At 41.4% G+C, this 24,537-nt stretch overlaps 1 protein-coding gene across 2 annotated transcripts in view; it reads left to right on the top strand.

Moving 5' to 3' along the window:
- Positions 1-24,537, top strand: part of PROX1 (prospero homeobox 1) — a 53,361-nt gene that overhangs the window by 22,939 nt on the left and 5,885 nt on the right. For both annotated transcript variants that reach the window (XM_033196328.1, XM_033196327.1), the window contains exon 4: positions 713-907. In XM_033196328.1, the coding sequence (XP_033052219.1) occupies positions 713-907 (195 nt within the window). The remainder of the gene's footprint in view (positions 1-712; positions 908-24,537) is intronic.

The following is a 24,537-nucleotide window of genomic DNA, read 5'->3' on the forward strand; positions in this document are numbered from 1 at the left end:
CTCCCAAATGGCAGAGATACCAAGGGAGGGGGACATGGGTCTTATCCAATGCTGGCTGCAGGAAGCAGGTGAACAGGCACCAGGAGCTGACTAGACCTCAGCAGACATGAATGCCATGGGCAAACATTAAGTGAAATCATAGTTGGATGGACATGGGAATCACTCATTGACAAAAAATATATAAATAAATAAGCAAATTCCAACTCCTCCCATTTTGTGGGAAGGCCATTTGTCTGCATTGAAGGGGGTTGTAATGTGATACAAATCCTCACTTAAAAAAAAAAGTATATCAAACTAGTAGTAGAGTCATGTGGCACATCACCCCTGGTACTTGGGAGTAACAACAATTCCAGGATTCTATGGCTTCAATGAATGTCCATAAGAAGTATAGAAATGCAAGTTGTTCTACTGAAAGATGAAGAACAAGGGTTAAAAATAAAGATGTTCAGCTTAAGGAAAGTCTGATTTAGAATGTGACTTTTCCACTTGAAAGATAGAGGGTTGTGATATGATTTCCATTACTGACAGGTTTTTATAATTCCTTGTAAGTATGTTCCTCCTCTTGCCTCTCTTGCCACCGTTTTGGTGGAGTTAAATACGTATCTTTCCAAGTAAAGAAGGGACAGGAACATTAAAAATGCTTCAGACACTTAAAAAAATAAATGAAGAAAATGGCAATGTTCTTATCCTTTTCAACATTTAAATTTAACAGTTCAACAGATGCATTACCTCTCAGCTCATCAAGTGGTTTAGCAATTTCCGTGAGTTTTACTACATTCAGATGGAGAAGTACGCGCGTCAAGCCATCAACGATGGGGTCACCAGTACTGAAGAGCTGTCTATAACCAGAGACTGTGAGCTGTACAGGGCTCTGAACATGCACTACAATAAAGCAAATGACTTTGAGGTAGGAACTAATCTTTAATTTTTGGTCATCTCCCTTTTCCTTTTTAAAAAATTTATTTTCTTTAGAAATGTACACAAATCTGTTTTTGTGTTGGTTTCTCATATAAGCATCCCCCAACAGAGTAACAGGTAGAGCTGCAATGAGGAGCTTCCATAGTCCCCATTGGAATCATGAGGCTCTGACCCACTGCCATTTTTTCCCCATTCCCTGGCTTTTCAGCTTGTATGGAAGACTCATTTGGCCACAGAAAAGGGAACTGTTAGAATCCAAAGGAAAATGGCAGCAAGCAGCAAAAACAGAGTGATTCATTTTCCAAGGAAGAGGTCCCTACTCCAATAGGCCTTTTTCATATTTAGGTTCTGAGATGTCAATGAGCTGATGCAGGCTATGTGCGATGGTAGCTACCAGTGTTGTTTTCTTAAAAAGTCTAGAAACTTTGATGGGGGAGTGATTCCATGGTTTCTGACTTTGACATTTATTCCCTTTATGGAGGAAATGGTATGATATTTTACTAAATACATATCATAAGAGATCCACTGACATCTTTTTGGGGGGGATTTTGTTTCTGTTTTTCTTCTTTTTGGAGGAAAGACTCATGTGTTTATTTTGCCTAAGTATACCTTCAGAAGCATGCTGCTCTTTGTACAAACACTTTCATACACACTAATATATATCTATGACATGTATATTCTAGATCCACACACAAAGCAGTATAGAGAATTCCCAGAAAGCAATATCCATGCAACAACGAAAGATGTGTGGCTATGAGTAAGGCATTTCTTTATGGACTAATGTGGTGCCTCAGCAAACAGTTTTCATCACAACATGATGACTCTCTGTGAGACAACACTAGCAAATCTCCCAGTACTCACAAAGGCATTTTGCTGAGCCCTGCTGGCTGAGGCAACAGTAGTTGGAAGAGGGAATATGGCAAGAATTCTGCAGGCTGAACTCCCTGATGATGAGATCAGATAGACTGTGGCTTGACAAAGTTGGTCCATTTCTTGTATTATCTTGGCTAGATGCTGTGCCACCTTGAGGGTAGGAATTTTTCCTCCAACATCTGTGTGCGCTTGGACCTTATATTAATATTCTTGCTTTCTTCATGTAGATAGGTATCCAAGAATACCCAGGAAGTTCCAAATTTCAAAGAAAAGAGGATACCTTGGCCTAGCTCTGTCAACTAAGGGGACTGACCCCTAGTAATCTTCCTGCTTGCCCCCCCTTTTTTTTCAGCTCTTGTTACTATGGTTCTTGGCAATGCAGATGGAGTTATAGTGGCTTATAAAGAACTGAATATGGAAGCTCAGCAATGGGGAAGTCATAGTTTTTCTTTGAAAGTTTGAGTAGTTACAGTGTAAGCTACTAATTTGTCTTTGCTCTCTAAGACTAATGTATTTCTTGCCAAATGTGTGATAAATGAAGTTTGGGTGGTATGTGTGTGTGTTTGCTAAATACATTAAAAGTGAGAATTCTTCGTGTACTGCTCCACTATTTTAAAATCTGTTTTTAAAGTCTCAGTTGTAACAGAGCACTGGCTCACTATAATGACAGAGCACTAGCAGATTTCTTCTAAAGCTGAAGAATATGATTATGGCTAACCATTTTAAAGAAATCTTATTAAGAGCGTCTTTTCTCCCCCTCCCTTCTGATAAGCCTGTTGCCCTAAACGTTAAGCTAAGAGACTTCTGTATGCTAGTGAATTATTTACATTATATGATGACATAAGTATTTGTTTGGCAGCGTACATCAAGCTTCATGAAAGAATTGCCCAAGATTCATGAGATGACTTCTGCATTTTTGCTATATAAAATACCCAAGAGGACAAATCCTTAAAGTGCACACGAGGGTTTTCAGGGTTACTTAAACCTTACCTGGTTGGAATTTAATCCCCTACCCACAGCCCAGGGGCCAAAATGACACAAACAGGGGACGGCTGGCATCAGGAGGTACCCGACAAGCTGCTCCATTTAGCATCATCTAAATCCTCTTTAATATGATTAACATCTAATATTTCTCTCTTTGTGAATCATATCCACTTCCAGCCAGGCCACCTCTCCTTTATCTGCAGTGTCTATTTTAAGACTGCTTCACTGCAAGGAGTATGGGGCCCGGGCAGGAATTTTGTCACTTCTCATGTGACTTCGGACAGTTATTGGACTATTCTGGATCTGATTCCTCCTTCAGTGAAAAGGAGGGAAGAAAGTAGGACCATGCAGTGAGCCCTGCCCCTTCTCCTCACACACTCACACATCCATTATGTACACACGCATACCCACCATCACACATAATCCTAATATCATGAAATTGTTTTTCATTTAGCCTCTCCGTCTGGCTCATTTACTGACAAAAGTTTCAGATAAGGTGAGCCCTTCTTTTCCGTGCCTTTGTGCATGGATGTCACTGCTTAAGTGAGATGCTTAAAAAGCCACCGTTCTTATCGTGGTAGCTTTGCTCGTGTGGGCCGTGGCTGAGAGCCAAAAGTAGATCCGGCACCTTCAGCTGAATACCTCCACTGATATTGTGTGCACGGCTTTACTTTTGTGTTTAAGTTTTTCCTCTTCAGGTCAAGTAAAATGAACCTATAGTTTAAGTATTAGCAAGTGAAGAGGATGGCAAAATGGAGAACTATACACTTTGTTTCTTTTTAACATTTTTAAACAGAGCTAAAACATGGTAGAGGGACTTTGAAGCTACGTCTACTCGATGCCCCAAGATCCAGTTGATTCCAAGGAATTGTGTCACCCAGCTTAGTAGTAGCTGGTCAAACAATAAAATGTCTTATTGATTGTATTCCCAGATTTCTCAATCAGTTGTTGGGAGCAATAATAAAATAGCTAACATTTATTGACTGTTTACTAATGTTCTAGGCACTCTTCTAAGTGTTTTACCAAAATAGGGCTTATTTAATGTGGGTAATAGTAATGACAGTGATACCAATATAATAACAAGAAAAACTTCAGTTGGCCCAAAGCTTTACTATTCTTCAAGTTAGATTATTCTAACTGGGCAGAGGCAGATCGAGCCAGGGAGAGAGAAGGGAGTTTGACGTCTCTTCACTACTACTTTTTTCCTTCTTTCTCTTCTCTACCCCTTGTCTTCTCTCAGCCTTCTACTGCATCTCTGCCTCTGTCATAAGGTTGCTAGTGGCACCTCTGTCACTGCTTAGCACCATCCCCGTCCAGCCCCTGTTGCTGATGGCTCTCAAGGCTAGAGAGGCTGCTGACCCCTGGCCTACAGGAAAATAAAGCAGATGGGGAAGGTTTATCAGCAGCAAAGAGGGAGTGTCTTGCCTCGCTCTCCTCTCTTAGACCCTGCATTTCCTGGCCTTTATGAGTCAGGACCTTCTAAGTGGCAGGAGAGCTTGTTCTGCCTTTTGTATCAGTTTACACAATTGCCAGAATTCTTGGCACAGTGTGCAGACTTAGGATGGTGAGCCTTTGAGAAGACCCAAAGGATGTGGAAGAAGACACCGAAGGGGAAAAATATGAAATGCACTTTTAGTTTGTGCTAAAGGGTGGAAGCTTGGCCATATCATACCGGGTGGGGCGTCTTGCTTCTGCGCGTGAGTGTGTGAGGCACACAGGAGAGGGGTGTGTAATTATGGGCTGTATCCTTCATTCCTGCTCCTCACATTTAATGAGATTGGCAACAATAAATTTGTCTTTCCAGGTGTGATGGTATATATTTCTATGCTTCATTCTCGCTTCACTTTGAAGAGCTTCCAAAAAAATTTTTATGGGCAGAGAAAGGAAGTTTGGGATTCCTTCCCAGTTTTTAAATCATACTGATACTTGTGACTTTAGGGGCATAAGAGTTGGATTTTATCGCTTTTGTTGTTTTCCTCACAACTGTGGCAGGAAAAGAAGACGATAATCACTGTCAGTTTCTGAGGCTGGTTTACCTGTTTTGCAAAGAACTCTATCGAGACAACTAACTTGTGTAACTCACAAAGGTTAATTGCACAACTTAAAGAGCCAAAAGACATAGCACCCTAGGTTGGACTGCATTACCTAGGTTGACCTTTCTATATGGTGCAGCTGCAAAAGGCAGAATCATCCAAAGGTCAGAGGGTTTGGTACGGCCTGAGTGTAGGTTGAGAAAAGAATGTGCCAGATTCCTTCATCCAGGCACACTGAGCTCTCTTTCTCATTCCCGGGTACTGGGAGGTAGTGTTTCCCATGCCATGGTAAGCCACGCATCCCTCCTGGGCCCCTCAGTGGCTAGTGATTTACCTGTAGGCAGGGTGTAAGTTTCCAGTAAGAATGACAGATCTCCCTTATCCTCACTAAAGGCCCAGGTTTGGGGATGGAAGGCTTCAAAATAAATTGAATGGGGAACTTGATTCACTCATTAGTGGCCTTATGAATGCCATTTTCTAAGGTATTAATACCTCACTGGGCAGATGCTCCATCTTAAAGACTGTGGGTTTGACATTTTTCTGGGTGACACATGACAGGGAAGAAGGATACTTCCGCACACCTTTGAATGTGTTTTCTTACTTTCCTCTTGGAAATAGAAAATAAAAAAGCAACACCCCACCTCCACCACACACACACTAACACATATACACTTGCTGAATATGTTCCTACCCCATACCTAACCTCTTCTCAACCTACTCCCACTTTCAGCAGAACCCACATTTCAGAAGATTTAATATATTTGGAAGACTTTCATTCGCATTGTCATCTCTTTAAAGAAAAATGAGGACAGGTGGATTTAGGAAGCGCTTCCCTCTGCTCCAAATAGATACTTAAATATGAGTGATCATTTAGAAAACTGGCACATGAGTGAAAGCCTTTCACTGCTGTTGCAGTCTTTTGGCCTCAAAGCTGCTGAGCCGTTTAAATAATCGCATAACACATTCTTGGTGGGTGGTGAGGAGGAAAAGAAACCCTTACCATTTCTTCCCTTGCCAGTCCCACCGTTGACAAGCCAAATTGATCTTTTAAGAGACCAAATGAATGTTCTCTAAATATATGTACACACATGGCTGCCTGGAAACATATTCCTTCTACAGAATGATTGCCTGAAATTTGAAGGAGAGCACAGTAAAGACACCAGGTTGGAAGTGGGGTTGAAGGGCTAGGGGGTGGAGTGGAGGTAGAATTCTGTGTGTGCATGAGGCTTCATTTTTGTACCGCTCTCCTTTTGGGATTCAAGGTGTTCATCAGTATAATGAAGCGGGCCCATTGATTTATCATCTATTTGGTAATGTCATTGCATTTTTAGCTCCCTGTGTCTTTTTTGTCATTGGGTTACATTCAAGCACAGTAAGATCAACTTTAAAACCTCCTTACTCAACAGCTTTATTAGTTATAGCATTCCATGACCTTTCTCAACATTCTTAAAGAAAAAGATACAGTGTAATGTCGCTTTACTTTGCTTATTGTCCTTTGTTGGGGTGAACAAAGCATTTTCTACAGTGGCTATATCACATAATTATACAGCTTTCAATAGCAGTGTCTTGGCACATATCAAAGTTCAGAGGAGCCTTTAGAAAAAAAAAAAGATGTTTTGTGGCAGCCTAGGGAGGGTCTCATCTTTCCTTCAGAAAATAGTTCAAGGCTCTTCTGTCAAGCTTCCCTACTTAGAGCTTTTTCTCCTCCTGCTTCATAAAGTTTAAAGGGGATTCAGTGGAGTTCTATGATCTATTTCCTTTGAAAGATTGTTCCTCGGCACAGAGAGGCCCTTTGACTTCAAGAGTTCACAGATTCATGTCTTTAGGTATCATATGTCTGACCTTATCAGTTACTCCATTTAATGTAGGAGAAAAAGTCTCAACTCTTTGTGTTTGTCTGTTTTGCCTCTGTGAAATGATTTGGTGAAAAGACCATCCTTTTTAACACACCACTGAGAGGCCGTTTCTGACTGTAACCTACCCTGTGGCTTTTCTCTCTTTAAAAAAAAAAAAAAAATCGTCCTTGTGTTTTGTGTATGGATGAGTTCACAGTGAGAATAGAATTATACAAGGGCAGGCGCACACACAAAAAAATCTTTGCTTTCCTCCCTCACCTCCCGCACGCCCCCCCTAAATGATCTATTGGCTCTCTCGGCGGCTGTACCCCAACAGGCGAAGCCATTTAGCAAACACAGAGGTAGCGGCTGTGGTGCTGGGACAGTGGTGGGTTTTCCCTTGCTTCGACCTACCCCTAAGGCCTTCATAATTAATTGTCCTTCAGCGATGAGGAAAGTTCAGAAACAGTGTGTGGAGTGATGCCTATTGTCTGATATTCAGTTCTCCTTGCCTCGGTTCTTTTTCTTCATCCCACAAAGGGTTATCAATGGGAGAAAGAGAGCAAGTTCTCTTCTGAGAGCCGCTGGTGGTGGCTGTAGCTTTCAGTGGGATGTATCATTGTGTTCAGCCCATCCTGGATTAAATGTCTGAAGAAGTTCTAACAACCTTTTGAAAGACAGCCTGTTTATTTCGCCTAGATAAAACAAATTCATTTAGCAAACCAAAGCTTGTGCGAAGTTGGCGATCCCTTTTCACATGGCAGATAACATTTTACATCAAATTTCCTCATTTCCCCCCTCCCCCCAGGATGTTATTTAACTTGAACTGTTTGGTTCTTTGTCAGTCACAGGGCAGAAATTTTAATGACTATTCACTCATTGCTCTTAAACACATCAATATTAATTTACAACAATAATTTTTTTTGCAGACATCCTTTTTGATGAAGCATAGAAGTTTAATACTTGAAAGTAGATACTTAGTTTAAAAATATTGTTTCTCCTTCAATGAGTGCCTTCAGCCAATCTTCAATTCTATCTTGTAAGATGATGTGAAACAAATGCATTTTGTCTCCCTGCACCCCCCAATTTTTGGCTGAGACACAAAATAAAGATGCAATGTGGAGATAGCTATTTGAGAAGGGTAGGAAAAAGAGAACCGTCTATTAATGATCATTATACTACTGTTTCTGTTAAATAGGGTGAAGCCAAGAAAAACAAATATAATCGTTCTTCCGAGGAGCAGTTGAACTAGCAAATCACAGAGGTTTAAAATAACTACATTGTAGTGTTCATGGCAACTTCAAGACTGAAGGGAACCATATTTAAAGGCAATCTCTGTGTCTCTTACAGCAGTTTCTTTTGGAGGAAGCGACCAACAGGATGGCCAGAATCGATTCTGCCCCCTTTGCTCTTTGAAAACAATTTCACAACAGACCTTTTGGTATTTAAAGAGAACCCGTATATGGAAGTTGACACAACTAATATAGTCATACCAAAAAGGGGGTCATAAAAAATTAAAGTTCTTCTTATGAATCTTTCATGAGAAGCAATGAAAAGGGACACTAGTGTAGCCAAGTTCTTTGTGCCACAAGCTCTTCTTCCGGGCTCTGAGCTATTGTTCTTTCAGCTCCTCAAACAGACTTTCACTTTCAAACTGACAAAAGTCACTTAAAAGCCAGACAGCTGTACTAACACACCCACCTTACTGAGCAAGAGCCACTGGCAGGTGACAAGGCCTGCTGAGAGACCTTGTTGAAAATGGGCAGGGGTGACTTTCTCATGCCTTAATGTTGCTTTTGCACTGACTTTGAGATGGCCCATTGACTGCTCATTTGTGTCCCCCCCAACCCAAAATAGGCTCTCTGAGATATGTTGTGCATTTTCTTTGCAGTGTGCAACATTGACATCCGTGGTCGTATTTCTGCCTTATGCTGGTGTGGCTAGGTACGGTTCTTGGAAGTTTGCGCACTTCTAGCAGACGACCGGGAGCTTGACTCACAAAACTCCTGCTGCCTCTTTTCCTTTTGCCCCTCCATTCAGTTCAAATCTCACTTAAGCTTTTCAGATTTCTATTGCCTGACTAGGGTGGGACAGAAAACACCCACCAAAGATGGGTGCAAACCTCACCTTCGGATTTAAGATCTAGGCAGAGATTGTTAGGTGAGTAGTCCTGCCTGCATCCCGACCCCCAGGGCAGCAGCCGTCGTGGGCCGTGGGAGGCCTCCCTGTGTGCGCATTACAGGCCTCCCCTCCCCTGTCACCTTGTGTACAGTCTGGTCTGTGACACTGATGGTGATTATGTCATTATTTTGCTCTGGGGGCCCTGGCACATCTGCAGATCCCAAGCACATCTTCTTTGTTGCGTTGGCAAATGTCCCACACCGCAAATGCTTCATTAGCCCTGCTGCCGGCCTCCTTGCCAGACGCCTGTGCCCAAATCCCAGCTTCTTTTTGATCCGTTCTTTTGTGTAGCTGATGATCATGTATTCATCTTCCTGGTTCTTCCCCATTTTCCTTGACTTCTGAACTCCAGATGTCCCAGTTTTCTTGCCCAAATCACTCCAAAGTCTACAATGAGAAATGAAGTGACTCTTTACCCTTGAATCCTTCCCCACTCCTGACCACCTTTCCCACTTTTTTTCCCCCAAATGAATAGTGACTTTGAATAGCTCCCCGCCATGAAGACTAACGTTTTCAAACTTGCAATTTGAAAAGACACCAAGTGATTGCTTCCAGTTTACGATGAGAGACAGGGTTAGAATGCGTTCGGCGTTATTAGATATTGCTTATTATCTGTGTGCCTTCCTCCTCCGTCCCTACCTCTGCCCCCCTCACTATTTTCTTGGCTCCTTTATTTGCATCTGTGTATTGCCACATTTTACCAATTTTCTGAAAGCACTTTGAAATGTGAGTACAGAAAATACTCTTCACGCCTCGCTGTGCATGTTACAGTCTTCTGAAGGTTCCTTTCTCTAAGTGAATCTTCATCTCCACTCTACCCTCTCCCAAAACCACTGCCTCCTCCTGCCCCAGCCCTCAACAATGACCTATTATTAGATACTTAAAGTGATTAACACTTGGCTGTTTTGGAAACAGCTAAAACACTTCTCTCTCTAAAGTTTTATTCTATGTATCTAACAGAGCCACAGCTTTTGTGAAGGTGTGCTGGTTTCTACATTAGCTGCAGTAAATTTTAGAGCTTAATATCTTGGGTTGTGATGGGTACTACATAATTGGTATGTTTAATTTCCCCTTAAATTTGAATTAATTGATCTGTGTTAGCATATTATGAGCAGCTTTTCCAATAGAATTTAACTAGTTTTTAAATTCTCTAACTACTGCAGCATAAAATGATTTAAATGCCTCCATCTTTGAGCAAACCGTAAGATTTTAGTTTTCAGGTGTAGTTGAAGGAATTAAGTGTATATTTTATGGAAATCATGGTCAGATCCCTGCCATGAACTGTAATTCGAAATTCAAGACAAAGACTCTATTAAGGATTAAAGAAAACTTCCTCGGAGGAATGAGTTGCCACATTGTACCAGGTTGCTGAAATTTTCAAATACCTATCAAAGAGGGGCACAAGAATATACATGTTGTAAATATTAGGACCAATGTAGCCAACAAGGTGAGAAGAGAGGTGGTCAGATCAGATGGGTGGGCATTGTCAGCCCTGGGCAGGAAGCATATTGGGAGAGGCTGGTACCTGTCATTGGATCATTTTTCAAAAGGCTCAAGATGTATCCAAAATATTCCTAAAGTCCCAGTTGCCCACCATTATGGTTTTATCACCCATGAGTTTACTTAAACCTTTTTTAAACTTAACCTCATTCTCAGAATATACCACTCCTTAAGATAATAATTCTCTAAGTATATTACCTGCTGGGAAAATATTATCTTCTTTTTATGGCTCTAAAAGTGATTCCCCTAGAACTCCACAGGGATATTCCTTGTTATTATATACTGGGATTTGTGAACAGGGTTGTATCCATATTCTCCATTTCCTTTCTGATTTTATAGACTTTGATCATTACTCCCTCTTAATCTTCATCTCCCCAGATTAAGGAGCTCTAATCCTTTTTAAAAGCCTAATCTCATACAGTAAGTGGGCTGCCCCGGATCATTTTAGCTGCCCTGCTGTAATGCGCTTCCAGCCTGACTGTGTTCTTCTGAGGGACAGTTACAGTTACTAACTCACAAGGCAGAACTCCAGGTGTGGGCAGTCACGCCACAGTTTGGTGATGGTGCCTCATGCACACCCAATGTGACTTTTTTGATTACCCCAAAAGTTTATCCTCAGAAGTTGGAATTCTTGAGTTGGAGCTCAGTAGTGCTTATTGGTTAAAATGATCCTATGAGACCAGCTGATCAGACTCTTGGCAAGTACTCTGGCAAATATGATTGTGTCTATAGGACATACCCAGTCAAATAGAAAATAGGCAGATCCACCCTGCCCTCCAGATGTTTTCAGTGTTCTTGTAGAGCAAGCATTGGGGTATTTGACATCATGAGGAAATAGCCTTAGTCTTGAACTTGAGTCTATAATAATGACAACTCTGGGGGAAAGCTCCAGTTTCTGCTTTATTTGATACTATTCTCAGGCAGGCAATGAAATGTTCACCTGCAAGTAGTCAATATTTTATATAAAAGCATCCCCTTGAAATCTTACAAAGAAAATGCTTTGGGGAGTCTTTCCACTGTCAGTGGTCCTGGATCAATACCAATGTAGAACTTACAGCATGGACTCTCCAGCCAGGCCCTGGGATCAAATCCCAGCTCTGCTGCTTTGTAGCAGTGAAACCCTGGCAAGTGTCCTACCCTGCCTGTACTTCAGTTTCCTTGTCTGTAAAATAGGATATGTAACAGTGCCTACTTCAAGAGTGTTGTGAGAATTAAATGAATCTACACAAGTGTATTAGCACAAAGTAAGTGCTGTATAAGCATTCACATTTATTCACTTGCAGAGCCAAGTAAATGTTACCTTATTGCTGTGACATCTGCAAGGCAACTATTGCACCATTTCCTGCTGACCCTAAACAGGAAAGTAAACAAACGGGCAATGAGGGAGCTCTCATCAGAATTGGGACAAATATTCAATGTAATTCTGGTTTTCACAAGAGCAAGTGTTCCTGCTCTGAATGTGGCTGAAAAGGCGACACTAGCCTGGAACAGCTCTAGGACTCTGGGGTCATCTGTTCCAGATGAGAAGGACATGATGCAATGCCAGAGGTGGTGGAAGGAGTGCTGGCCTGGAGGGTCTGGCTCTGGCCACACCTGCTTCATTGGGGTCTACTGTGCTCACCTTTTGAAAAGTGTTAAGATTAAATTCAAGAGTTTCATTCTAGCTCTGAAATTTTGTGACTCTAGAGTAGAGGGGCATTCTGCATCCTCTAAATAAAGTCTCTTTTGAGTCTTGGTCATGATGCAAAGCTTTAAGCAGTGAGTATAGAGGCCCTTGGAATCCAGATGGCTTCCATGTGGGGCCCCTTCTACCCTGGTGACTCTGCTGCAGCTTAATTATCTCAGTCAAAATCTCCAGGGTGCCCATTTTCGTTTTCTCCCAAGGCCCTATTTGCAGATCTAAATCTCAACAATGCCCTTGGAGACATGGCATTTCCCTTATTGGGATTATAGAGACTAATTTTTCAAATTCATAAACAATTTATTGACTGAATTGGCACTATCATTAGACTTGCTGCTCACTTTATTTGTTGCCTTGGCCGGGGTGGCCAAACAATGAGGAAATTTGTCAGTGAAACCCTCGTGCCACTGGGTTTTCTAGTAGGTAGTATGGACTTGAACAAACTAAGTGTCCCCACACACATTCCATGCAGGCCTCAATACAGACTATCAGCATTTATAATATGCATTAACCTCTATATAATGTACATCTCCTCTCTCCTCTCTTTCAGAGCAGAATTGTCTCCATTTTTTTATTCTTTTTTTTTATTATTTTTTTGAGACACAGAGTCTTGCACTGTTGCTCAAGCTGGAGTACAGTGGTGTGATTGGTGTGATCTCAGCTCACTCCAACCTCCACCTCTTGGACTCTAGTGATTCTCCTGCCTCAGCCTCCCAAGTAGCTGGGATTACAGGTGTGCATCACCATGCCTGGCCAGAATTGTCAGTTTTAGATTATATGACTACCTTCCCTACTAAGCCTGCTTGGTAGTGTTTGCAAAAGCAACGCCACTCTTTTCTTTAAATATTCCCCAAATGATAGTAATCTAGATCATAAAAGTCTTTTCCTTTGGGATTGTTTTGTATGTGTGAGAGTTTGTGGTTGGGAGGTATTGAGTCCTCATACAAGCCATTTAGATGTGTATTCTTCATATTTCTTACGGCTATTGCGTCTAAGTTCTGTTTTCTTAAGGCTACTATAACATTGTAAATTAGAATATGATGCTAAAACTGACTTTTAGTAAAAGCTAATGTGTTCCCTGAGAACAAGTAAATACTTGGGCAGGGAAGGATGGTTTGAGTAGAGGTGAAAACAGAGAAATGTCAGGAAGCTAAACTTATGTAGAAGAAGGTGAAAGGTCATGGTTTCAAGGCCACTGTGTTTCCTTTCATTTAGAGCATCCATTTTTAAAGATTTATCATTTTCAGTGGCCTGAAGGCATATAAGATAATCTGTGTGTAGATACCTGAAACTGCCTTTCAACAGGGCCAATCCTAGGTATTGACAGCATCCTAGGTTGTCACAACCTAAACATTACTTCAAGTCCCATTAGGTAGGAGTCTTGTGGACTTCCAAAAGTCCGTTCTGCAATCTGCCTACCTTTCCAATCTATTTACCTGTCTTTCAAAAGGAATTCCAAAGCCGTTCACAAGCTCTTAAGTAGCTTTTGAAATACAGCCCATCCTTAGTTTTCCAAAGGGTGATTGCAGAGGAAAGACCAATAGAATTCCCTGGAAATTCAGAACAGAATTTCTCTGACAGAACAAAGATCTTGCAGTCAAAACCAAGGGATGGGATTGAGGCCAATAATCCCCATCCTTTCCTAAAGCAACTCAGATATCATTTAGGGTGTCATAAGCTATTGCCAGCAGAGTGCCAGCATCCCCCATGAACTGGTGTTCTCTGAAGCTCTGTCTGATTTCCTACCATGTGCATCACAAGCACTTTCTTTACTCTTTTCTATGAGCAATCCCGTTCTCATCGCAACCTGCCTGAACCCCACTTCCTAACAGCTTCTCCCTAGGCTCCTTACTCACATTGCTCCATCGATAGCAACAGAGGGCACACAGACTGGTTTTAATATTAGCCTAAGCAAAGCTTAATTATGAAGGTAAAGCTGTGGCAGAAAACAATCACGTAATACATTCTCGAACGAAACAGGAGTAACTGTGGATTATCTGTGCCCCAGCTTCCCTTCATGCAATATTGGAGTGTTTGTGCTATGTTGTTTTTGGATAATGTCCCATCCAAGAATGGCACCAAGCTTGGCCCTGCTTCTTTTACCACCTCACCCAGTAATTGTAGCAAAAGTTAAACTTCAAGGACTGTCAGCTTGTCTTGAACTCAGACACCAATGGCACCAAATTTATGGGGCTGACTTAAAGGGAAATTTGTTAACACTACAAAGTGACTGGTATATGATTGCAGGGCTTATTTTTCCATCTGAGTATTGAGCTGATGTGTCAGATGTGTCATGAAGCAGGGATACATTCCTCTGTTTAGCACATTTAAATATGCACTGGCAGGAAAGCTCCCAATTAAAAGTTCCTAATCTGAAAAGGGTAAGACTGAAGTCTTCCTGGTCCTTGACCACCACGTATGTGGTTTATTAAATCTATTCCCATAGACATGGGCAGCCTTAACTCCATCGGGGAAATGGTGTGGCATTGCAGGTCGAATTCAAGTGAATCAATCGAACTATCCTGCAAGAACTGGTGTGCTCACCCAGTGAGGCACCTAGGATCAGTGCAGAATGAAAGACCATTAGGCCTCTAGAAAAGCTGTTAACCCTCAAGTTTGGCTAAAAGCAGGGGCTGGCAAAGTATGGCCTATGGGCAGAGCTGCCCCTCAATCTCTTTTTATGGCCCCAAGCTAAGAATGATTTAAGTTTTAAAACAGTTGTAAAAAAGAGGAAGAGTAACCAACCTAGACCAATTATGGCCCACAGAGCCTATGTATTTATTATCTAGCCCTTTACTGACAAATTTTGCTGACCACTGGCTGAAAGTTTTTTCTCTTTTGTGGGACATGAATTCTCTGAGATTCCTTCTAGTTCTCAAGTTCCAAAATTCTGTGATTCCTTTTTTTTTTTTTTGAGACGGAGTCTCACTCTGTCGCCCAGGCTGGAGTGCAGTGGCATGATCTCGGCTCACTGCAACCTCCGCCTCTTGGGTTCAAGCAATTCTCTGCCTCAGCCTCCTGAATAGCTGGGATTGCAGGTGCCCCCCACCATGCCCAGCTAATTTTTTTGTCTTTTTAGTAGAGACGGGGTTTCACCATCTTGGCAAGGTTGGTATTGAACTCCTGACCTCGTGATTCACCTGCCTCAGCCTCCCTAAGTGCTGGGATTACAGGCGTGAGCCACCGCGCCCGGCCAATTCTATGATTCTTTGATGGAATATTCTTGGTCCAGCTCTTACCTGAACAGCCTACCAGATGAGCAGTTTCTGCACAGTGCTTCCAGTTGTTTTTAAGATCTTAAGAGTTTCTGTGTAGTATCTCAGGGGGAGAGAAACAGGTATTAGGTTTTAGTTTTTGATGCTTTTTCCTTGATTTTGTTTGCATATTTGTCTGTTTGTTTAAACTTGGAATCACTTTTTAAGACCTATGCAGAGTTTGGGAGAGAAGGAAAATTTACTTCATTACAACCAATAATGTGACAATTATGTTTTCTAACACGTATAACACCAAGACTTCCATGTGTGAGCAAATAAACTTGCCGCTTTAAGCACGTTCACTGACCAAATTTCAGCCCCACACAACAATTTTGACAGTCTCTCATAGACATTTGTCATTCTGCTCCTAGAAAGCTAGTACTATCTTTTACTGGGGCTATGGAAGAGATGGTTTTATTTACCTTGATCTCTACATGCAGAATTGCCAATGGAATACTTACATAATTTCAAATGTATGCACAATTGATTAAACGTAGAATAGAAGGTGTTAAGACTTTGTTTACTATTACCTGAAAGTCACAACTATTCGAAATGCTCAACTCTAGCATATTGTTGATAATTGTATAATATTTTAACAGCACCTATGTTATCAACATCATAATGTTGTAGAAATTTTATTGTGAATTTTGTATTCTCTAAATACTCACTCTTAAAAGACAAAGACTCAAATTCAGGTAGAAAAACAAAGAAGATACTTTGGGTGTATCTCTGCCCTTCATTCATGCTGTGGTCAGAGAAGTCTGTATGAGGAGTCTGGCCAATAGCAGCCCCCCGGATCCCCACACTGCAGACCAAAAGTCAGTTCCTGTGATGCTTTTCCGTGGAGTTCCCCTGTCCATTCAAGATAGATCCTTAACCTCCCTCCTTGGCAGTTTCCATGTGACTCTTCATTCTTTTTATTACATTTCCTCCAGGGGGTCATTTTCACCATGTCATATCTGTTTGCTATGAGCATTTATAAGGGCTGGTGTGGCATTGGAGGATGCCAAGTGGTCTGACTTGGAAGTGTACTGCCACAAGCTCCATGTAGGTGACAGGAGGAGAGACCTGCTTTCCCATTGCCACCTTTTTGGATTATCCCTGCAACTCTTTCGGTCTGGATGACCAAAACCTTGAGGCTATTGGGTGGCTCATCACTTCAGCTCCTTCCCTAGCCTTTTCCTGGGTTTGCTTCCCCCAATCCCCACACCCCCTCGCACATTAACATGACATTGCCTGGTGAGCACAGAACGAGAGCAGCTTCCACCAGCTGAAACCTCTGATCCCAAACTCACTAGAGAGTTTGGCTTCGGGATTTTGGCAAGAAGGCAGATTGCCCATCAGGTCAGCATGAATAAAGATTTCTTTCTTCCCATTTTTTTAAAGTCAAGCATCAACCGAAACTGCTCCCAAAGCTCTGTCTCTCAAGACAATTTAACCCCTTTCACCTAAGTACATTTTCTATTCTGAATGCATGATATTTTGTTTTATTCTTTTCATGAGAGATGACCAAGAAATCTACTATATGTAAAATTTGAAAGCCAAATCAATTCTAAACCAGGCTTATCATTTTTAAAGTATGTTTATCCAGCTTTGTAGTAGAAACAAGCAGACTGTTTGAAGGCCACATACTTTTCAAACCCTGGTTGCAACACGTCTACCCCCGTTTTGAAACTGTCTTTATCTAGCCGAGAAAACGAAAATCTATTTGACAAAGTGGCACTCTGGCCAGTTTATCTTGCAATATGGCTTTAGCTCACTGAGTCTATTGATTTCCTTAAATTAATGTTTACAGAATGCTACTGAATTTTGCTCAACAGAACATTGTTCTTTCAAAGCTTTATAAAAAAAAATATATAGACTGTTATTACCATGTGTTCCTTTGTTTAGACCAAGGAAACACAGTTTTTAGGTTTTTTTTTTTTTTTTTTTTTTAAGGCAGCCTTGAACTATAGCCACTTCCTACAAGCATTTACTTTTCACATATTTAAACAGCAAAACATGTAACTAGAAAGTGGGCCCAAATTGCATGGGTATTAGACGAATCTTATCCTCTGTGTTTCTGAAAGCTGAATACCACCTGGAGCACCAGAGGGAGAGAGACTTTAGTCCTAAGCCCAGATGTTGCTGGAGAACCTTCCTCTGCCTCATTTGGGGTAACTCGGCAGGTACCCGAAAGCAACTTCACAGCCAGTGCTCCTGGATCCTGCTAGTTTTTCCAAACACAAGCATCCTAATAAAATTCAAACACCATTTAGCTGTTTGGGAACTCTAAATATAACATCTTGCCCTTTGACCACGGTGCTCAGTGTTCAATACACAAAACCTAATCTCTAAAGATGATTTTAAAACTGACCTTCCCAGAGAAGTACACGTACCCAGTCAGCTACGAACAGTGCAGAAAACAGGATTTTGACTCATAATTATGAAATGGCCGAAATAAAACTTAGGGAACACAAAGCAACTTTTCTCAACTGGTTGACTCAGCCAACAAACTCACCCAAGCGAACCTCCTCAGAGCACCTCTCAAAACGATGCTTTGCAAACATTTATTAATCACAGTGAATGCATCCCAGGAATTAGGGCTCCTCGTTAAAGGTTCAAACTTGTAAACCACCTTATATTTGGATGATATTTTATGCTTCCCAAAGTGCATTCATGTTTGCTTTTCCATTTGATCCTCTCCTGGAATGAGAGGGCACTGGAATAGAATCTCAGGATTCACTGTGTATAGCATCCTGCACCATTCCTTTTCTTCTGAAGGGCCTGTTAGTCCCCGGCTGTACACACAGGACAAATGCACGCATGACTGCAAAGGGAGACCCTCAGTAACCGCATCTTGTGACCATATTTTACAGCTCCATGATTCCTCTTTTCTGCCTCTGGCAGGGGAGTTTAGTGTGAACGAGACAGTGAAGAGGAGCAGCAATAACGTATCTGTTCTTGCCTTTTCATCTGATAATCTCTATGAGGAGTTACTAAAGCATCTGAGTTTATCCACTTAAGTCTACTCTGTCTGCAGTGTAAGTCCCCAGCTTGTGCCACGGCTGTCAGGAGATGGGTCTCTCCTTGATCAATATTTACTTAACAAACAGCAGGGATGGGAGAGTTTGTTTAGAGGAATCATGTGCACACTAGGGTGAATGAATGCTCGGGAAAGTACTTCAACTGTTTGTCTCCTTCTCTAAGATTTTCGTGTACGTGTGTGTGTACACACGTGTGCTTTTTAACTTCTCCAAAGGCACTTCAAAGTCATCTAGAAAAATACCTCCCTATGTGTGATTGGTACATCATTATACTGTCAAAGAGCTCATGATGCAGATTCAGTTTTTCAAACCCAGCAAAGTTTGATTCTTCTTTTGTGCTCTTACATAGGTTTGGAAAGACCCTTAGGATAAACTAATGCACAAACATCTTCCTTTGACCCCTTTCAGATGGGTGGAAGAAAAAAAAATACAGATGGAAACAATAAAAGCAGTTTGACAAGGCAACTCTTAACTATGTATTTTTCATGGCAAATTACCTATATATTTTTAAAGGCCCACAAGGACAAAAAGTCACTTTCTCCAATTTTTCAGAGCTGCTTACCTAGTTGTCAGCATTAGATATATTTAACTCTAATACTGTATATGAATTCCACAGTGCGAAAATTTAGAGAGTCTTGTTCTTTCAAGTTCCCTGAAACAATTGTTTGAAGGCACAAGTCAGCGCCTTCAATGCAGTTGACTTGGAGGCATCTGGGGCTAGATTGAGGGGTTTTGTTTCTGGGTGTGGGGAGGGGCTAGGGGGCGGCTGGGGGAGTTATTTATTTATTTGATTTTGTGAATCGGAGTTGTAAAAGCCATCTGAAATATTCATGCAGAATAGTCTGAGAAGCCCGTTTCTGTTTTATTTACTGCACAGTAGAACAGCCACAGCGGATTAGTTCTACAATACCCGTAACAAAAGCCCAACAGCTGATGCATGTGATGTTAGGAGGTGACAAAACAGTTAAAGTATGCTGCTGGCTACAGGCAAGCAGTCAGCAGATGCAGACAAAAGGGTTTGTGACAAGAATAACTCTCTCTCCAAGGCGAGCAGTGAAGAGTATCCAAAATACCAGTACCCTTTTCTCCTTGACATTGTCTTCTTACAGTCAGCATTTTATTGCCCTTTTATAGTATTAAAAAAAATGGAGGAGAAAGAAGAAGGAAAACCCACACACAAACTAATTCACCAAAATACTAGGCAGGATTGTACTTTCCCATTTGTTAGCCATGCCTGCCAGTACACATGCGTCCTTTTCCATTTCTCCATCGAAGCAAGTTTGAAAAAAAAAATCAACTGAAAAGATCAACTATAAAGATGATTTCCCTTGATAAGTTTGTAATCTATTGATAGGCTTGATAGGCCATTGGAGCCTTTGGTTATGGGTTGGGGGGTGGGTGGCTAGGGAAAGAAGTCGATGCCTGGTTTGCTTTCTGTCCATTTCAGTGAAGATCATTTCTGTGAAGAAATGAGGCCAGAGGGCCAATTTTTAAAGGGGATTGAGGATGGAGGAGTGTCCGTGGAGAACTGAGCAAGGGGCAAGGTTTAGGTTCCCCACAAGAGGCTGATGAATGAGCTTACGGACGGTTCAGAGGTGTGAAAAATCAGCTTCTCTGTCTCCAGAAAATAGGAGAGGCTGTCTTCTTTTTAACCTTTGTAATTCCCCTTCTATTCTCTGTGACATTCATTCAGCTGCCAAGAGCGTTTGGCAAGGTTTGGGCCAGCGAGCACACTTCCAGTGACCGCTAACCTTGGTATGTCCTGACACTTATGATGAGTATCTGCAGGACACAGAAGGCAGGCAGCCTGCTATGTCAGGCTTTTATTATGTACTGCAGAGGCTAGGGACAGTCAGTTTAATAAAACAAATCATCCTTGAAGGTAAAGCAACTGGGAAGAGGAGGAAGACAGGAGAAAAATGTGTCTTTGCCACTCATTCTGATGGAAAAAATAAAGAACAGCAAAATAACCACCCACCCAACACACTGTGTGTGTGTGTGTGTGTGTGTGTGTGTACGTGTGCGCACACACATACAACCCAGCTGTGGACTGGGCAGACTTGAAAACCTCCTCTCATTTTCTGCATTTCATGGAAGTCCACAAGGCTCTTGTTTGCTCTGAGGAGACTCAAGTACATACCGTAATGAAACTGGTAGAAGCTGATAGCCAGCCCCCTTCAGATTTATGCATATCTTCAAGTACCTCATTACTTTATATTCTTCTCCAAATATCAAGGCAAGACCATCTGGGGTGAGGTTCCTAGGTTGGGATGCCTTTTTATCAAAACAAAGTTTCCACTCTCCTCTCCTGAGGAACGCTGGGCAAAGCAGCTCCCACAATAGCCTCAGAGTTCCAGCCAAAGACTTTGGAAGCCTTTTGTTTTTTCCCTGTGGCATGTCCAAAGGCAGGGCCTTCTCCCCTCCTCTGCCAGCACCCGCCCCCCCCCCCCCGCCAGCCGCCTGCATTGTCTTGCATTCCAGTGACTTGATTGACTGTTACCACCTGATGCTGAGGAGATACTCTAGGGTTCATTCTGCAGATTGTTGGGTTCTATTAAAAGAAACCTAGATAAGGGATTACTTGTCACTAAGGGATTTTCTGCAGATGTTTATTGGTGATTGGAAAGCCATTAGGTGTGAAGAGGTGTGGAAAAATATGGGCAACATCATTCTGATAAGACTGATTTCTAAGATGCTCCCACAAAACATCAGAAAGTACCCCATTATTCTGTTAAACGGAGCTGGGAGTTTTCAAGCAGAGGTAAAGGTCTCTTTTTCCATGAGAAATGTTTCTATGTGTGGATGAAATTCACTGGCACCCTCTCAGAAGATCAGTTGCTACCCAAAAGTGTGCCTCTGGGAGCCACCAAAGACATGAGTTGCTCCAGTCGTTCAGTATCTCATGACAACTTTCTTTTATCCAGCCCAGTCCATTGCATGAGTATTGCCTCAAAGTAAGCACTGCATTAACTAATCATTTTGTTTGTTCACAAAGAATTCATTTCTTCCCAATAACCAAAGTCTCCTCCAGGGCATCTTTTATAGCATTCCCATTTATTTTGAAGTTACTAGCTTCTCTGTGATTTTTCAAGATTACAGAGGCACAGCTTTTCAAGGTTTTGTTGCCTCATATAAATAGTAGAAATTGCTGAAAAAGCATTAAAAGGGAGCCACCATCGTTTAATGGAAAGACACCTTACCTCACAGTAATCTCTTCATCTCATCATTTCTTCGTCTCATAGAATCTCATGCTTTCTTCATCTATAAAGTGATGATTTCTGAGATCTATTCCAACTCTTTGAATTCTATCTTACTTTACCATTATTTTAAACTTCCTTTTTTGTTTTTTTATTTTTGAGATGGGGTCTCACTGTCACCCAGGCTGTAGTGCAATGGTGCGACCTCAGCTCACTGCAACCTCCGCCTCCTGGGCTCAAGCCATCCTCTCACGTCCACCTCCCAGTAGCTGGGACCACAGGCGCATGCCACCACACCCAGCTAATTTTTTGTATTTTTGGTAGAGATGGAGTTTCATCATGTTGCTCAGGCTGAAGCTTCCCTTTTTTAAGTATTAAGTGTTTTTAAAGTATTAAGTAACTGCTACTCTAGAGCAATATGGCGTAAAGCAGAAAGCAAGATCTCACTATGAGCTATTTATCAAATGACTTTGCAAAAGATACTCTGCTGAGGCTCCTTATCTAAAGACACCTTATGATAAGGTGTACATATAAAAGTAGGTAAAAAGTTAAACAGCATTAAGACACAAATGCAAAAGATGATAAAGGACAGCCTATGATTACCACCACAAGAAAGGAATATTTAAAACAGGTTAAAAACCCACTAAAACCCATTAACAGGCATGGCAAACTATAAAAATGATGAAGGGGAGACTGCATACAACCCCCAAAGAAGTTGCCTTGTTCTCATGCAAATCCTACAACTACACTTCCCTCCCTCCCCTGGTGCTGATGTTCTAGATGTACTTCTTCTCTCTCCTCTGACAGTCTTGAACAATGCCCGCCCTTCCCCTGTCCCTGGCTCCCCAGACCTCCTGTACAGTTCTTGGCGTGGGCAGGGCTTCCGGCCTTCTCTGGCTTCTCTGGGGCAGCTGCCCACACCTTCACCCCTCAAAGCTCTCTGCCATGTCATGCTGCATCCCTGAGTGTTCAAGGAACGTAGATTTTTCATTGAGGCTGTATTGCCGATGGCCCATGAAACCACCTTTCTTGAAACGTTTATTTTAATAAATGCCTATGATTGGCCAGGCATGGTGGCTCATGCCTGTAATCCCAGCACTTTGGGAGGCCAAGATGGGCAGATCACCTGAGGTCGGGAGTTTGAGACCAGCCTGGCCAACATGTTGAAATCCCATCTCTACTGAAAATACAGAAGTTAGCCAGACTTGGTGGCCTGTGCCTGTAATCTCAGCTACTCAGGAGGCTGAGGTAGGAGAGTCTCGTGAACCCAGGAGGCGGAAGTTGCGGTGAGCCAAGATCATGCCACTGCACTCCAGCCTGGGTGACAGAGGAAACTCCATCTTAAATAAATAAATAAATAAATAAATGCCTATGATTATGTTTCTGTAGCATTTGGCTAACAGCTCCCAATCCAAGGAGTGAGAGTGGGCTTCACTGTTCTCCAGCCACATTCCCTCCCTCAATAATGCTCATTTGATAAAATGTGGAGGATTATCTTTGGGGGTGGAGGTGACTGTACTAAAAAAGATTGCTTCATGAATTTTTATTTGTATAACGTGAGTGGGAGGGCTAAGCTCTCCTCTAACAAATATTCATGTATGCAAGAAATTTGGGAGGAAATAACCCAAAGGCCTGTGGAAAATCCACATGAATTCTCAGCAGAGAATGGCCCTTGGGGTGTATGGGTTTGCACATCATGGTGGACAAGGCGGTACTTTGAAGGATTTTCCAGGCAACACTGGGAACTATGTCCTAAGAAATGGGCCAGTGTGAAAGTCTTTAAGAGGGTCTGCTAAAAATGTAAGCTTAAGACTGGTTGGCCCCAAATGGAGTCCCTTTCATTTTTTCTGCAGAGTTATTACATTTCTTTATAAACAACAATTAACTTGCCATTGGGAACAATGAACTTCTTTGTCCAATTTTAAACGTGAAAAACAGGGATGTCAGGTGATGATTCTGATTTTCTTTACCAGTTACTACTAATATTAAAAAGTACATTGCACCCAAGGTTGGAAGAAAGAGATGAAACATGTTCAATATTACAATACCTCCTTTTTACTTTGGTAAGTGGCATGTCTGAACTTAGATGAAAAGTCTTTCATCTCTTGTATATGTGTAGATAAATATTGCTATATGTATTCCTATGGTACCTTTATGTCCTCATATGTCTGCACTTAATGTAAAAATGAAACTTTACTGGTGTGTAAGTACCCCACTAAAATAAATCTACTAAGTGTCAATGTGTACTTGGAAAATTATGAGTTCATGGATTATTCTGTGATTCTATTGTGTTGGTGTGGGGATAGATAGACCATGCTTTACTCTGAGTAACTTACAAAGAACACTAATTAAGTACATCAGTAGTTACTGCTTTCCTTAGTCAAGATATCAGATTATTAAATAAGTAATTAAGAGAATACACACACATACACACACACAACACACATACATATTAATTGCTGTGGAAGAAAAGCCTTAAGAAATTGGGGTTCTAAAATGAATAGTTGGAGAATGTTTATTTTGAATGATAAGGACCTTGAGCAATTTCCTTACCCTCTCTGAGCCTCAGTTTTCTATTGTGTACTTGGGATAATAACACCTCTTAGAGAGATTGGGAGAACCGAATGACATAATTCACATTCAGTACATAAAACAGAGTGTGGCAAGTAGTAAATACTCAAAAAAATGTTAGTTTGTATTATTACTATCAGCTGAATAAATCACTCTCTTATGGAGCAATTCTAATTTCAAGGTTAAGTATTTTCTGATGCAATATTTTAGGATCAGTTTTGTCACTTCTTGTTAATGTCATTATTTTACTCCTTTATGTGTAGAGAGTACTTTATATTGCAGATTAATATACAACTTAGCATCTGAGTCAACAATCCTCTGAGACAAACAGATAACTGAGATTTTAGAAGATTTTCTTCGTTTAAAGTGTGGGTTTAATTTACAAAGAAGCCTATTTGTTATTCTATTTTGAGAACATATTTTGTTTTCATAATGGCAATCAAAAGGAAATAGGATTCAAATTCTGAAAAATTAATTGGAGACT

Source organism: Trachypithecus francoisi, unplaced genomic scaffold, assembly GCF_009764315.1.
Source record: "Trachypithecus francoisi isolate TF-2019V2 unplaced genomic scaffold, Tfra_2.0 Lachesis_group5, whole genome shotgun sequence".
Lineage (NCBI taxonomy): Eukaryota > Metazoa > Chordata > Mammalia > Primates > Cercopithecidae > Trachypithecus > Trachypithecus francoisi.